At 45.7% G+C, this 13242-nt stretch overlaps 1 protein-coding gene across 3 annotated transcripts in view; it reads left to right on the top strand.

The window, feature by feature from the left end:
- The window catches only part of RASIP1 (Ras interacting protein 1), a 1394348-nt gene extending 1381314 nt beyond the window's left edge, over window positions 1-13034 (top strand). For 2 of the 3 annotated variants that reach the window (XM_077250692.1, XM_077250690.1), the window contains exon 12: window positions 12349-13034. In XM_077250692.1, coding sequence (XP_077106807.1) covers window positions 12349-12548 — 200 coding nt within the window. In that variant the 3' untranslated portion in view covers window positions 12549-13034. The remainder of the gene's footprint in view (window positions 1-12348) is intronic. The other variant, XM_077250691.1, reaches the window with a different exon arrangement.
- The last annotated feature ends 208 nt before the right edge of the window (window positions 13035-13242 follow it).

Below are 13242 nucleotides of genomic sequence, written 5' to 3'. Positions count from 1 at the left end.
AATAACAAAAATTAGTCTCATGGCAGTTTTAAATCGGTTACATGGATACACAGGCAGCATTGTGGTCAGTGGAGGAGGATTGCAAGGAGGGACCGCAGACAGGCTAACGAAGGCCTAAAATAACAAAAATTAGTCTCATGGCATTTTTAAATCGGTTACATGGATACACAGGCAGCATTGTGGTCAGTGGAGGAGGATTGCAAGGAGGGACAGCAGACAGGCTAACTAAGGCCTAAAATAACAAAAATTAGTCTCATGGCAGTTTTAAATCGGTTACATGGATACACAGGCAGCATTGTGGTCAGCGGAGGAGGATTGCAAGGAGTGTCTGACACAGTTAGTACTCTCAAAAAATAAATAGATGTTAATGTCTCGCAAAACAACAAAAAAAAAAGTGGGGCATACTTAGGTACAGGGGTGGGCTCATCTGCTGAGTTTCTGACAAAGTAATTTGGCAGTAAGTATTTACTGGTGTCAATATAGGACACTGACCCAGACTACTTTAACTAGCATCATAGATGTCAACAAATTGGTATTGTCAGTGCCAGGCATTGAATGATGTCAGCGCATAGTCTAAACATTGGTGGAGCTGAGTGAGATAATTTTGCACGTGGTAGAGCTCAGTTTGAGCTTGGGGGGGTAACTCTCTTGTGGCCGGCGGTACCGTCCCAGGGCCCCTCATGTTACAACGGTGTGTCTGACGTTGGGTGCGCGCCACCACCGCCAGAGACACTTCATTGTACTATGAGGGACCCAGTGGCAGTGCCATCGACCAAAAGCGGGCACACCCACCTCTTCAGACGAACAGCACTGTAACGGGTGCTTGCGCCAACTGGCGAGACCACGGCCCCGTGGGGGGAGTTTTCCCATTGAGGCAGGTGTAAACATGTTGTATGCTGGACAAACAGCTGCTGCAAATTAAGAGATAGGAACACTCAGTAAGACCAGTCCACAAGCAAGACCTTTTTATAGGAAAGCTAGGTGTCAGCCGGGAAAGGTGGGGCAAAATAATTTGAAATCCAGGAGTGGTTCATTTTAATGAAGGTGAGATCATCCACATTTTGGGTAGCCAGACGAGTCCTTTTTTCGGTTAATATTGAACCAGCAGCACTGAATACTCTTTCTGATAGCACACTAGCTGCTGGGCAAGCAAGCTCCTGCAATGCATATTCTGCCAATTCAGGCCAGGTGTCCAATTTGGATGCCCAGTAATCAAATGGGAATGACGGTTGAGGGAGAACATCGATAAGGGATGAAAAATAGTTAGTAACCATACTGGACAAATGTTGTCTCCTGTCACTTTGAATAGATGCTGCAGTACCTGTCCTGTCTGCAGTCATTGCGAAATCACTCCACAACCTGGTCAGGAAACCCCTCTGTCCAACGCCACTTCTGATCTGTGCACCTCTAACACCTCTGCCCTGTAGCCCCCTGCAGCTTGTGTGAGAACCATCACCGGCGCTGTGTGCTGGGAATGCCTGAATCAAACGGTCTACAAGAGTAGCTTGCTTGGTTGCTAATATTTGTTCGAGGTTCTCATGTGGCATAATATTTTGCAATTTGCCTTTATAGCGAGGGTCAAGGATGCAGGCCAACCAGTAATCGTCATCGCTCATCATTTTAATAATGCGTGGGTCCTTTTTGAGGATACGTAAGGCATAATCCGCCATGTGGGCCAAAGTTCCAGTTGGCAAATCTGCGGTTGTGCTGGTTTGAGGAGCAGTTACAGGCAAATCTACGTCACTTTTCTCCCTTAAAAAAACAGAACCCGGCCTTGCAACGCCACTAATTTCTGTTGGCCCAGGAGAAGTTTCCTCATTAAAAAAGTACTCATTCCCATCATCCTCCTCCTCGTCCTCCTCCTCTTCGCCCGCTACCACGTCCTCTACACGGCCCTGACCAGACAATGGCTGACTGTCATCAAGGCTTTCCTCTTCCTCGGCTGAAGACGCCTGCTCCTTTATGTGCGTCAAACTTTGCATCAGCAGACGCATTAGGGGGATGCTCATGCTTATTATGGCGTTGTCTGCACTAACCAGCCGTGTGCATTCCTCAAAACACTGAAGGACTTGACGCAGGTCTTGTAGCTTCGACCACTGCACACCTGACAACTCCATGTCTGCCATCCAACTGCCTGCCCGTGTATCCTCCCACAAATACATAACAGCACGCCTCTGTTTGCACAGTCTCTGAAGCATGTGCAGTGTGGAGTTCCACCTTGTTGCAACATCGATGATTAGGCGATGCTGAGGAAGGTTCAAAGAAAGCTGATAGTTCTGCATACGGCTGGAGTGTACGGGCGAACGGCGGATATGCGAGCAAAGTCTGCGCACTTTGAGGAGCAGGTCGGGTAACCCCGGATAACTTTTCAGGAAGCATTGCACCACCAGGTTTAAGGTGTGAGCCAGGCAAGGAATGTGTTTCAGTTGGGAAAAGGCTATGGCAGCCATGAAATTCCTTCCGTTATCACTCACTACCTTGCCTGCCTCAAGATGTACAGTGCCCAGCCATGACTGAGTTTCTTTCTGCAAGAACTCGGACAGAACTTCCGCGGTGTGTCTGTTGTCGCCCAAACACTTCATTGCCAATACAGCCTGCTGACGCTTGCCACTAGCTGTCCCATAATGGCACACCTGGTGTGCAACAGTGGCATCTGCGGATGGAGTGGATGTGTGACTGCGGTCTGTGGACGAGCTCTCACTTCTGCAGGAGGACGAGGAAGAGGAGGAGGGGGGGCAAACACCTACAGCCAACTCTTTCCTTGACCGTGGGCTAGGCAGAACTGTCCCAATATTGCTGTCCCCTGTGGACCCTGCATCCACCACATTCACCCAGTGTGCCGTGATGGACACGTAACGTCCCTGGCCATGCCTACTGGTCCATGCATCTGTTGTCAGGTGCACCTTTGTAGTCACAGACTGCCTGAGTGCATGGACGATGCGGTCTTTAACATGCTGTTGGAGGGCTGGGATGGCTTTTCTAGAAAAGAAGTGCCAACTGGGTAGCTCGTAGCGTGGTACAGCGTAGTCCATCAGCGCTTTGAAAGCTTCGCTTTCAACTAACCGGTAGGGCATCATCTCTAATGAGATTAGTCTAGCAATGTGGGCGTTCAAACCCTGTGTATGCGGATGCGAGGATGAGTACTTCCTTTTCCTAACAAGAGTCTCATGTAGGGTGAGCTGGACTGGAGAGCTGGAGATCGTGGAACTAGCGGTGGTGCCGGTGGACATGGGTGACTAAGAGAGGGTTGGAGATGGTATTCTTGCTGGTGCCCTGCATGCAGTGTTTCCTACTGCAAACCTGGTGATTCCCTGACTGCTTTGGCCTGGCGACGAAAGCTGCACAGATACTACAGGTGGTGCGGGAAATGGTGGGTTGACAGTGAGAGAAGGGATGTAGCGTTGCTGACTAGCTTCATTGGCCGAGGGTGCTGCAACCTTTAGGGACGTTTGTTAGTTAGTCCAGGCTTGCAAATGCATGGTGGATAAGTGTCTATGCATGCAACTTGTATTTAGACTTTTAAGATTCTGACCTCTGCTTAAGGTAGTTGAACATTTTTGACAGATGACTTTGCGCTGATCATTTGGATGTTGTTTAAAAAAATGCCAGACTGCACTCTTTCTACTATCGGATACCTTTTTAGGCATTGCAGACTGAGCTTCTTTAACCGGATGGCCACGCTGTCCTCCAACTTGTTTTGGTTTTGCCACGCGTTTTTGGCCAGATACGGGCCCGGTAGATGGAACCTGTTGTGATGTTGATGCCTGCTGCGCCTCCTCCTCTGCTTCAGAACTACTGCCGCCTGCACCCTGTTCCCCCAATGGCTGCCAATCGGGGTCCACAACTGGGTCATCTATGACCTCCTCTTCTATGTTGTGTGCAATTTCGTCTGTGTCACCGTGTAAGCCGGTGGTATTGCGTTCGTGACGGAGCACCATAGTCTCCGCTGGTTTTGATTCTGCCTCAGTACACTGCGAGGGCAATGTTCTGGTCTGAGTCAAAGGAACAGCATAGTAATCTGGCTGTGGCTGTGCATCTGTGCACTCCATGTCCGATTCAACTTCTAATGGGCATAGCCTGTTAACTGTTTCACTGTGTAACCCAGGAACAGTATGTGTAAAGAGCTCCATGGAGTAACCTGTTGTGTCGACTGACGCATCCTTCACTGTTGTTTTTAGTGAAGGACACAAGGAAGCGACTTGTTCCTGACCGGGAGCATCCACTGACGATGCACTGCTCTGACATTTGGCACTTTCCGAGGAGGAGGCAAAAGAGTTAGAGGCAGAGTCAGCAATGAAAGCCAATACTTGTTCCTCCTGCTCCGGCTTCAAAAGTGGTTTTCCTACTCCCAGAAAAGAGAGCGTTCGAGGCCTTGTGTAGCCAGACAACGAACCTGGCTCAACAACTCGAGACATAGGTGCTGTACTGCTTTTACCACAACCACCTGATGCTCCACCACCACTACCATCATTACCTGCTGACAATGACCGACCACGGCCACGACCTCTTCCACTAGACTTCCTCATTGCTTGCAAAACGTAACCAAAGTAACGCTATTTGTTACTGTAAAGCAACTTATCAGGTGAACTCAAATTTCTGTAGGATTTATATATACCTTTATAGGTGCCTGACACTGAAAGGAAAATCAGGCCCAATGTTACACACTAGGTTTTCTGTGCCCCAATAATTTGAGACAGATGGCACACACAGGACCAGCACTCAAGCAGAAATGCCAATCTTAATCTCCCACTATTTTTTTTTTTTTCTGGGAGAATGTACCCCCCCCAAAAAAAAACTGGCCAAGTATTACACAGTGTTTTCGGTGGCACACAATGAGAGACAGATACCACACACAGCAATGGCATGGAGGCAGACTTGCCAATATTTATCTCCCACTAATTTTTTTGGGAAAAAGGAGAATTTAGCAAAAAAAAAAAAAAAACTGGCCAAGTATTACACAGTGTTTTCGGTGGCACACAATGAGAGACAGATACCACACACAGCAATGGCACAGAGGCAGACTTGCCAATATTTATCTCCCACAAATTTTTTTTTTGGAAAAGGGAGAATTTACCCCCCCCCCAAAAAAAAATGGCCAAGTATTACACAGTGTTTTCGGTGCCACACAATGACAGACAGATGCCACACACAGCAATGGCACGGAGGCAGACTTGCCAATATTTATCTCCCACTAATTTTTTTTGGGAAAAAGGAGAATTTAGCAAAAAAAAAAAAAAAACTGGCCAAGTATTACACAGTGTTTTCGGTGGCACACAATGAGAGACAGATACCACACACAGCAATGGCACGGAGGCAGACTTGCCAATATTTATCTCCCACAAATTTTTTTTTGGGAAAAGGGAGAATTTACCCCCCCCCAAAAAAAAATGGCCAAGTATTACACAGTGTTTTCGGTGCCACACAATGACAGACAGATGCCACACACAGCAATGGCACGGAGGCAGACTTGACAATATTTATCTCCCACTAATTTTTTTTTTGGAAAAGGGAGAATGTACCCCCCCAAAAAAAAATGGCCAAGTATTACACAGTGTTTTCGGTGCCACACAATGACAGACAGATGCCACACACAGCAATGGCACGGAGGCAGACTTGCCAATATTTATCTCCCACTAATTTTTTTTGGGGAAAAGGGAGAATTTAGCAAAAAAAAAATGGCCAAGTATTACACAGTGTTTTTGGTGGCACACAATGAGAGACAGATACCACACACAGCAATGGCACAGAGGCAGACTTGCCAATATTTATCTCCCACTAATTTTTTTTTTTGGAAAAGGGAGAATGTACCCCCCCCCCCAAAAAAAAAAAGGCCAAGTATTACATAGTGTTTTCGGTGCCACACAATGAGAGACAGCTACCACACACAGCAATGGCACGGAGGCAGACTTGCCAATATTTATCTCCCTGCAGTTATCTCAGAAAAGTATGGCAGGCAGCTATAAAAAGGACTGCTGCACACAAAAGTGTGGACTAACACACAAGATAGCTGTGCAGAAAGGAAGGAAAAACAGGATTTGTGCTTTGAAAAAAGCAGTTGTTTTGCACAGCGGCGTACACACAGGCACAGCAACGCAGCTATCAGGGTCAGGGAGCCTTCTAGTATAGCAAATGTGGTGCCAATATTCAAAAAAGGGGCAAAAACTGAACTCGGTAATTATAGGCCAGTAAGCTTAACCTCTACTGTGGGTAAAATCCTGGAGGGCATTCTAAGGGATACTATACTGGAGTATCTGAAGAGGAATAACCTTATGACCCAGTATCAGCACGGGTTTACTAGTCCGTTCATGTCAGACTAATTTGATCAGCTTCTATGATGAGGTAAGTTCCGGACTGGACCAAGGGAACCCAGTGGAGGTAGTGTATATGGACTTTTCCAAAGCTTTTGATACGGTGCCACACAAAAGGTTGTTACATAAAATGAGAGTAATGGGGATAGGGGAAAATATGTGTAAGTGGGTTGAGAGCTGGCTCAGGGATAGGAAACAAAGGGTGGTTATTAATGGAGCACACTCGGACTGGGTTGCGGTTAGCAGTGGGGTACCACAGGGGTCAGTATTGGGCCCTCTTCTTTTTAACATATTTATTAATGACCTTGTAGGGGGCATTCAGAGCAGAATTTCAATATTTGCAGATGACACTAAACTCTGCAGGGTAATCAATACAGGCGAGGACAATTTTATATTACAGGATGAATTATGTAAATTAGAAGCTTGGGATGATAAATGGCAAATGAGCTTTAATGGGGATAAATGTAAGGTCATGCACTTGGGTAGAAGTAATAAGATGTATAACTGTGCTTAATTTTAAAACTCTGGGCAAAACCGTCAATGAAAAAGACCTGGGTATATGGGTGGATGACAAACTCATATTCAGTGGCCAGTGTCAGGCAGCTGCTACAAAGGCAAATAAAATAATGGGATGTATTAAAAGAGGCATAGATGCTCATGAGGAGAACATAATTTTACCTCTATACAAGTCACTAGTTCGACCACACTTAGAATACTGTGCACAGTTCTGGTCTCCGGTGTATAAGAAAGACATAGCTGAACTGGAGCGGGTGCAGAGAAGAGCGACCAAGGTTATTAGAGGACTGGGGGGTCTGCAATACCAAGATAGGTTATTACACTTGGGGCTATTTAGTTTGGAAAAACGAAGACTAAGGGGTGATCTTATTTTAATGTATAAATATATGAGGGGACAGTACAAAGACCTTTCTGATGATCTTTTTAATCATAGACCTGAGACAGGGACAAGGGGGCATCCTCTACGTCTGGAGGAAAGAAGGTTTAAGCATAATAACAGACGCGGATTCTTTACTGTAAGAGCAGTGAGACTATGGAACTCTCTGCCGTATGATGTTGTAATGAGTGATTCATTAATTAAATTTAAGAGGGGACTGGATACCTTTCTGGAAAAGTATAATGTTACAGGGTATATACACTAGATTCCTTGATAAGGCGTTGATCCAGGGAACTAGTCTGATTGCCGTATGTGGAGTCGGGAAGGAATTTTTTTCCCCATGGTGGAGTTACTCTTTGCCACATGGGTTTTTTTTGCCTTCCTCTGGATCAACATGTTAGGGCATGTTAGGTTAGGCTATGGGGTGAACTAGATGGACTTACAGTCTTCCTTCAACCTTAATAACTATGTAACTATGTAACTATGTATGTAGTGCAGCCCAATGAGCTACAGCGCTGAGGAAAAAAAAATGTAGCTTCCACTGTCCTTGCAATCAAAAGGTGGTGTTGGACAGAGGAAATCGCTACAGCACAAGCGGTTTGTAGCTTTATGTACCCTGCCTATCACTATCCCTGCTTCCGAAGAAGCTGCAGTAACCTCTCCCTACGCTCAGATCAGCAGCAGTAAGATGGCGGTTGGCGGGAACGCCCCTTTATAGCCCCTGTGACGCCGCAGAAAGCAAGCCAATCACTGCAATGCCCTTGTCTAAGATGGTGGGGACTGAGATCTATGTCATCACGCTGCCCACACTCTACGTTCACCTTCATTGGCTGAGAAATGGCGCTTTTAGTGTCATTGAAACGCGACTTTGGCGCAAAAGTCACGTACCGCATGGCAGACCCCACACAGGGATCGGCTCGGTTTCATGAGACGCCGACTTTGATAAAAGTCGGCGACTTATGAAAATGAACGATCCGTTTCGCTCAACCCTAGTGTTGGCAGGTCATCCTGGGATTTTTGGTACCAGAGATTTGGTGGCTAGATCCTTCTGGTGGCCTTCCTTGTCGCGGGATGTGCGTTCCTTTGTGCAGTCCTGTGGGATTTGTGCTCGGGCTAAGCCTTGCTGTTCTCGTGCCAGCGGTTTGCTTTTGCCTTTGCCTGTCCCGAAGAGGCCTTGGACGCACATTTCCATGGATTTTATTTCGGATCTTCCAGTCTCTCAGAGAATGTCTGTCATCTGGGTGGTGTGTGATCGTTTTTCTAAAATGGTCCATTTGGTGCCCTTGCCTAAGTTGCCTTCCTCCTCCGATTTGGTTCCTCTATTTTTTCAGAATGTGGTTCGCTTGCACGGCATCCCTGAAAATATTGTGTCTGACAGAGGATCCCAGTTTGTGTCCAGATTTTGGCGGATCTTTTGTGCTAAGATGGGCATTGATTTGTCTTTTTCGTCTGCCTTCCATCCTCAGACGAATGGCCAAACTGAGCGAACTAATCAGACCTTGGAAACTTATTTAAGATGTTTTGTTTCTGCTGATCAGGATGATACTTTTTTGCCATTGGCCGAGTTTGCCCTTAATAATCGGGCTAGTTCTGCTACTTTGGTTTCGCCTTTTTTTTTTTTAATTCTGGCTTTCATCCTCGTTTTTCCTCGGGTCAGGTGGAGCCGTCTGACTGTCCTGGGGTGGATTCTGTGGTGGATAGGTTGCAGCAGATTTGGAACCATGTGGTGGACAATTTGAAGTTGTCACAGGAGAAGGCTCAGCGCTTTGCCAACCGCCGTCACGGTGTGGGTCCCCGACTTCGTGTTGGGGATTTGGTATGGCTGTCTTCTCGGTATGTTCCTATGAAGGTCTCCTCTCCTAAGTTCAAGCCTCGCTTCATCGGTCCTTATAAGATTTTGGAAATCCTTAACCCTGTGTCATTTCGTTTGGACCTCCCAGCGTCGTTTGCCATTCATAATGTGTTCCATAGGTCTTTGTTGCGGAGGTATGTGGTGCCTGTGGTTCCTGCTGTTGAGCCCCCTGCTCCGGTGCTGGTTGAGGGAGAATTGGAGTACGTAGTGGAGAAGATCTTGGATTCTCGTATTTCTAGACAGAGGCTTCAGTATTTGGTTAAGTGGAAGGGCTATGGTCAGGTGGATAATTCCTGGGTTGTCGCCTCTGATGTTCATGCGGCCGATTTGGTTCATGCCTTCCATGTTGTTCATCCTGATCGCCCTGGGGGTTTTGATGATGGTTCGGTGACCCCTCTTCAAGGGGGGGGGGTACTGTTGTGAACTCTGTTTTTGGGCTCCCTCTTGTGGTCACAAGTGGTACTGTGTGAGTGCTATCTTTGGGCTCCCTCTGGTGGCTCTTTTTGTCATTCTGCAGGTCTGTGGCTGGGATCAGCTGTCTCGTTATCTGCTAGTTGGTTTTCTATTTAGCTCACCTGGACTTTCAGTTGTTTCCTGCTGTCGATGTATTCAGTGCTATTTTGATCTCTCTTGACTACCTTCGCTATCAGTCTCTCCAAGAGAAGCTAAGTTTCTGTTTGTTCATTTTTTGATCATCAGTGTTCAATATGTTTCTTGGTTTATTATCTGTCCTTGTCCAGCTTGCTAATATGTGATTTCCTTGCTTGCTGGTAGCTCTAGAGGGCTGAGTTTCTCCCCTCACACCGTTAGTTTGTGTGGGGGTTCTTGAATTCTCAGCGTGGATATTTTGTATAGGGTTTTCTACTGACCGCACAGTTTCCTATCTGTCTTCTTCTATCTAGTACTAGCGGGCCTCATTTGCTGAATCTGTTTTCATTTCTACGTTTGTATTTTCCTCTTACCTCACCGTTATTATTTGTTGGGGGCTTTCTATATCTTTGGGGTTATTTCTCTGAGGCAAGTGAGGTCTTACTTTCTATCTCTAGGGGTAGCTAGTTTCTCAGGCTGCGTCGTGACGTCTAGGAATTCAGGCACGTTCACCGGCTACCTTTAGTGTGTTTGGTTAGAATCAGGATTGCGGTCAGTCCAGTTACCACCTCCCTAGAGCTCGTTCTATGTTCAGTTACTTAGCTCGTCAGTTCTGTGATCCTCAGCCACTAAGGATCATAACAGTGGAGACTCCGGTGCACAGCCTGCGCTCGAGCCCTCCATGTTAGGCGAGCGCATCTGCGTGGCTGAGATAGGCAGGAACTCGGGATCCCAGGTGTGAGGATGCAGACCTCTGGAAAGAGGAGGAAAAGGAAAGCCTGAATCCGCCGGGTGAGGTGAGCCGGCGTTTGAAATTGGCGCTCTCGTCGTCAGCTTCTTCCGGCCGCAACATTCTTCCGCCCTGTCGGCGGCGCCTGATGACGCGGACGGCTGCTCCTCATGACGCCTCCGGGAATCTTGCGATGGACTTCACGACCTTCTCGATGGAGGCAGGCGGGACTTCCTGTTGCGCTCCAGCGGTGGATGGCTGAGCGGAGGAGACGCTGGCGATGGGGAGTAAGCTGTCCGGGGCTTCCTCTTCCTGGTGCTGCCGCATTGACTCGGCGGTGACATCGGAGGCAGGTTTTGAAGCTGTGGCACAGCGCTGGGGTCCAATGGAGGAGGAACAGCTTCAGGAGCAGAGGTAACAGGCCTTGAACTGAGGCATGACCTAAGCCATTCTGCACCGTCTTCCTCCCCAGCTCTCGCTATAATCTGCTGCAGCAGGTTCTCCATCCAGACAAGAGGTCTTCATTCTTCAAACGGTACCTCACAATGATTGAACCCTGCCATAACATGGCCATAAATATCCCGGCGACAGCATGGCAACGCACTGACAACCAATTGTCAGCCGTTAAAAGACCGCCAAAACAGCTGATTGGAGCCGGATTTACTCATAAATAGAACATTAAACATACATAACCAACTATTAACCTTTAGTTAACAACAGAAACTGACCAATTAGCTGTAGAGTCTGTGTGGCCATGTGACGCCCCCTATATTCCCTACGTAAAGTAGGGGGGAAGCTTCCATTATGTTCATTATGTGACTTACACCCTGTATTCTCACCAGTTTTCTCTTTAGAACTCTATCTGTACCTTGCAATCCACTTTTTTGGGGGGAAGGAGACTAAATTCACAGAGAGGGAATTGCCTACTCTTTATTCACTTTAAGCTCACAGAGACAAGTTGCAGCAACAAGGAGGACATTGTACAGCAGGTATCAGCTGTCTTGATCTGAATCAAGCTCTGATCTGAGATAAAACACTTGCTATGTGTATGTGTCCACTTTCAGGATTACATCTGGATTAGCTGCAGATTAAACGCTGCGTACAGCCGCAGCGTTCAACCCGCAGTGACCAGATGTTACAGCATTGTGGAGGGGATTTTATGAAATCCCGTCTCCACTATGCGTGCGAACACACATCCGGCGACCCTGCATTTACGGACATGCGGCACGTCTTTTAGAACACAGCAAGTCTGTTTACTTTGCGGCGACGCTCCATTCGGAATTACCGCGTGTACAGAAGGGGGCGGCGCTTTGGGCGGAGCGGGTTTTCCGCTCCGTCCAAAGCGCCGTCATTACGGACCGTGGACACGCACCCTTATAGATTTTTTTTCTTTACTTTTCTCTGCTCCTTACTTCTCCTTCCCCTTCCCTGATTAGATGATAATGGTCTGTGTCATAAGACATCTTCAGAAGTCTCCTCTGATCAAGATGAACTTGAGGTGCTTTTTCACAGTTCAGGAGGATGGGGGGTCAGGGGAAAGAAGTGCCTGATAAATGGGGAAAGAAGTTTATTTCTCTCATAAGACACATTACAAAGTTTCTTATAATTGCCTGTGATAGTGATTTATGCAAACCTTGTTGAAAGTACAGCACTGTTTTCAAAATGCAATTGCTTTTTTTCAATGCATTTTTTTAAACTCCCCTTAGAATCCTACAATGAAAAATGCATCTTAAAATGCCTTGTTCACATACGTTTTCAAGAAATCACATCCACTGTGCTTGAACTGTTAAATGCAGCATTTATGCCATGTGAGAACACAGCCTGAATGTTCTGATAGTTTTTTTTTTTTTTAAAGTTCTTACAGTAGACAGCCTGCAAAATAGGACATACATGCATACCACCTGTTAGTTTTACAATGAGGACATACATGCATATCACCTGTTAGTTTTACGAGTAACCTATTTTTTTTTGTTCACAGCAGATATTTTTGAGAGCTTTACTGATCATCCTCCATTGATTCTACCTTGTGAAAACTTCCGCATGCAACTTTCCCAGCCCATGGCTAGTGATGCCTTTCACAAGCAGTTGTGTCAGCTTAGACGATTTGTTTGGGACCTTGAGCAAAAATCACTGCCTGCCAACCAGAGGTCTTTATTCCGAGTGGAAAACAGCCAGTAAGAAAGTTCAACAAATACACTATTTTCAAGAGTAAAAACAAAAAAAATATAGAACTTTCTAATTTTCAATATAGGACTGACTTATGCATTATCAGTCTTTATTCAAATAAATCAGGTAATAATGGACAGTGGTAATGTAATGTAATGTAATGCTCTTATATTAATTTATATCTTTGCTCTTGCCACAATACAACTAAAACCTTGTTATTTTCTATTGTGCTTACTTAAAATGTATTCTTTTAGATGTTTCCAGATAAAACAATGGTTAAATGAAGACCCGTGATGCAATAAAATGCCAGGGAGAAAAGTATACATTTTTTTTAATATGCTTTTTAGTTATGTATAGAAAAACACAAACTGAAAACTGCTATTAATAAAATATAATATTAATAAAATATAATACAATATTAAAATTATGCGGTTTCCTTTTTTCAGTTATTTGCTTATTTTCATTTTATAACAGCCACATTGGGACGGATTACAGTCATATTAACATTAAAGGTGCTGTTGCCTTTCACAAAACGTTTGTGCTCTATCAATCTTAACACAAATAGGGATTTAAATATCTTGTTTGGTTTGGCTGCAGCTGTGATATCAAGTACTGCAGCCAATCACTGAGGTCAGTGGCTGATGCATGACCTGCTTTTCTGTATATAAATGTATATACATTTTTAGTTAGAAATATACCCACTATC

This window comes from Ranitomeya variabilis, chromosome 4, assembly GCF_051348905.1.
Source record: "Ranitomeya variabilis isolate aRanVar5 chromosome 4, aRanVar5.hap1, whole genome shotgun sequence".
Lineage (NCBI taxonomy): Eukaryota > Metazoa > Chordata > Amphibia > Anura > Dendrobatidae > Ranitomeya > Ranitomeya variabilis.
Note: the sequence above shows the minus strand (reverse complement) of the source record. Positions and strands in the feature narration are given on the sequence as shown.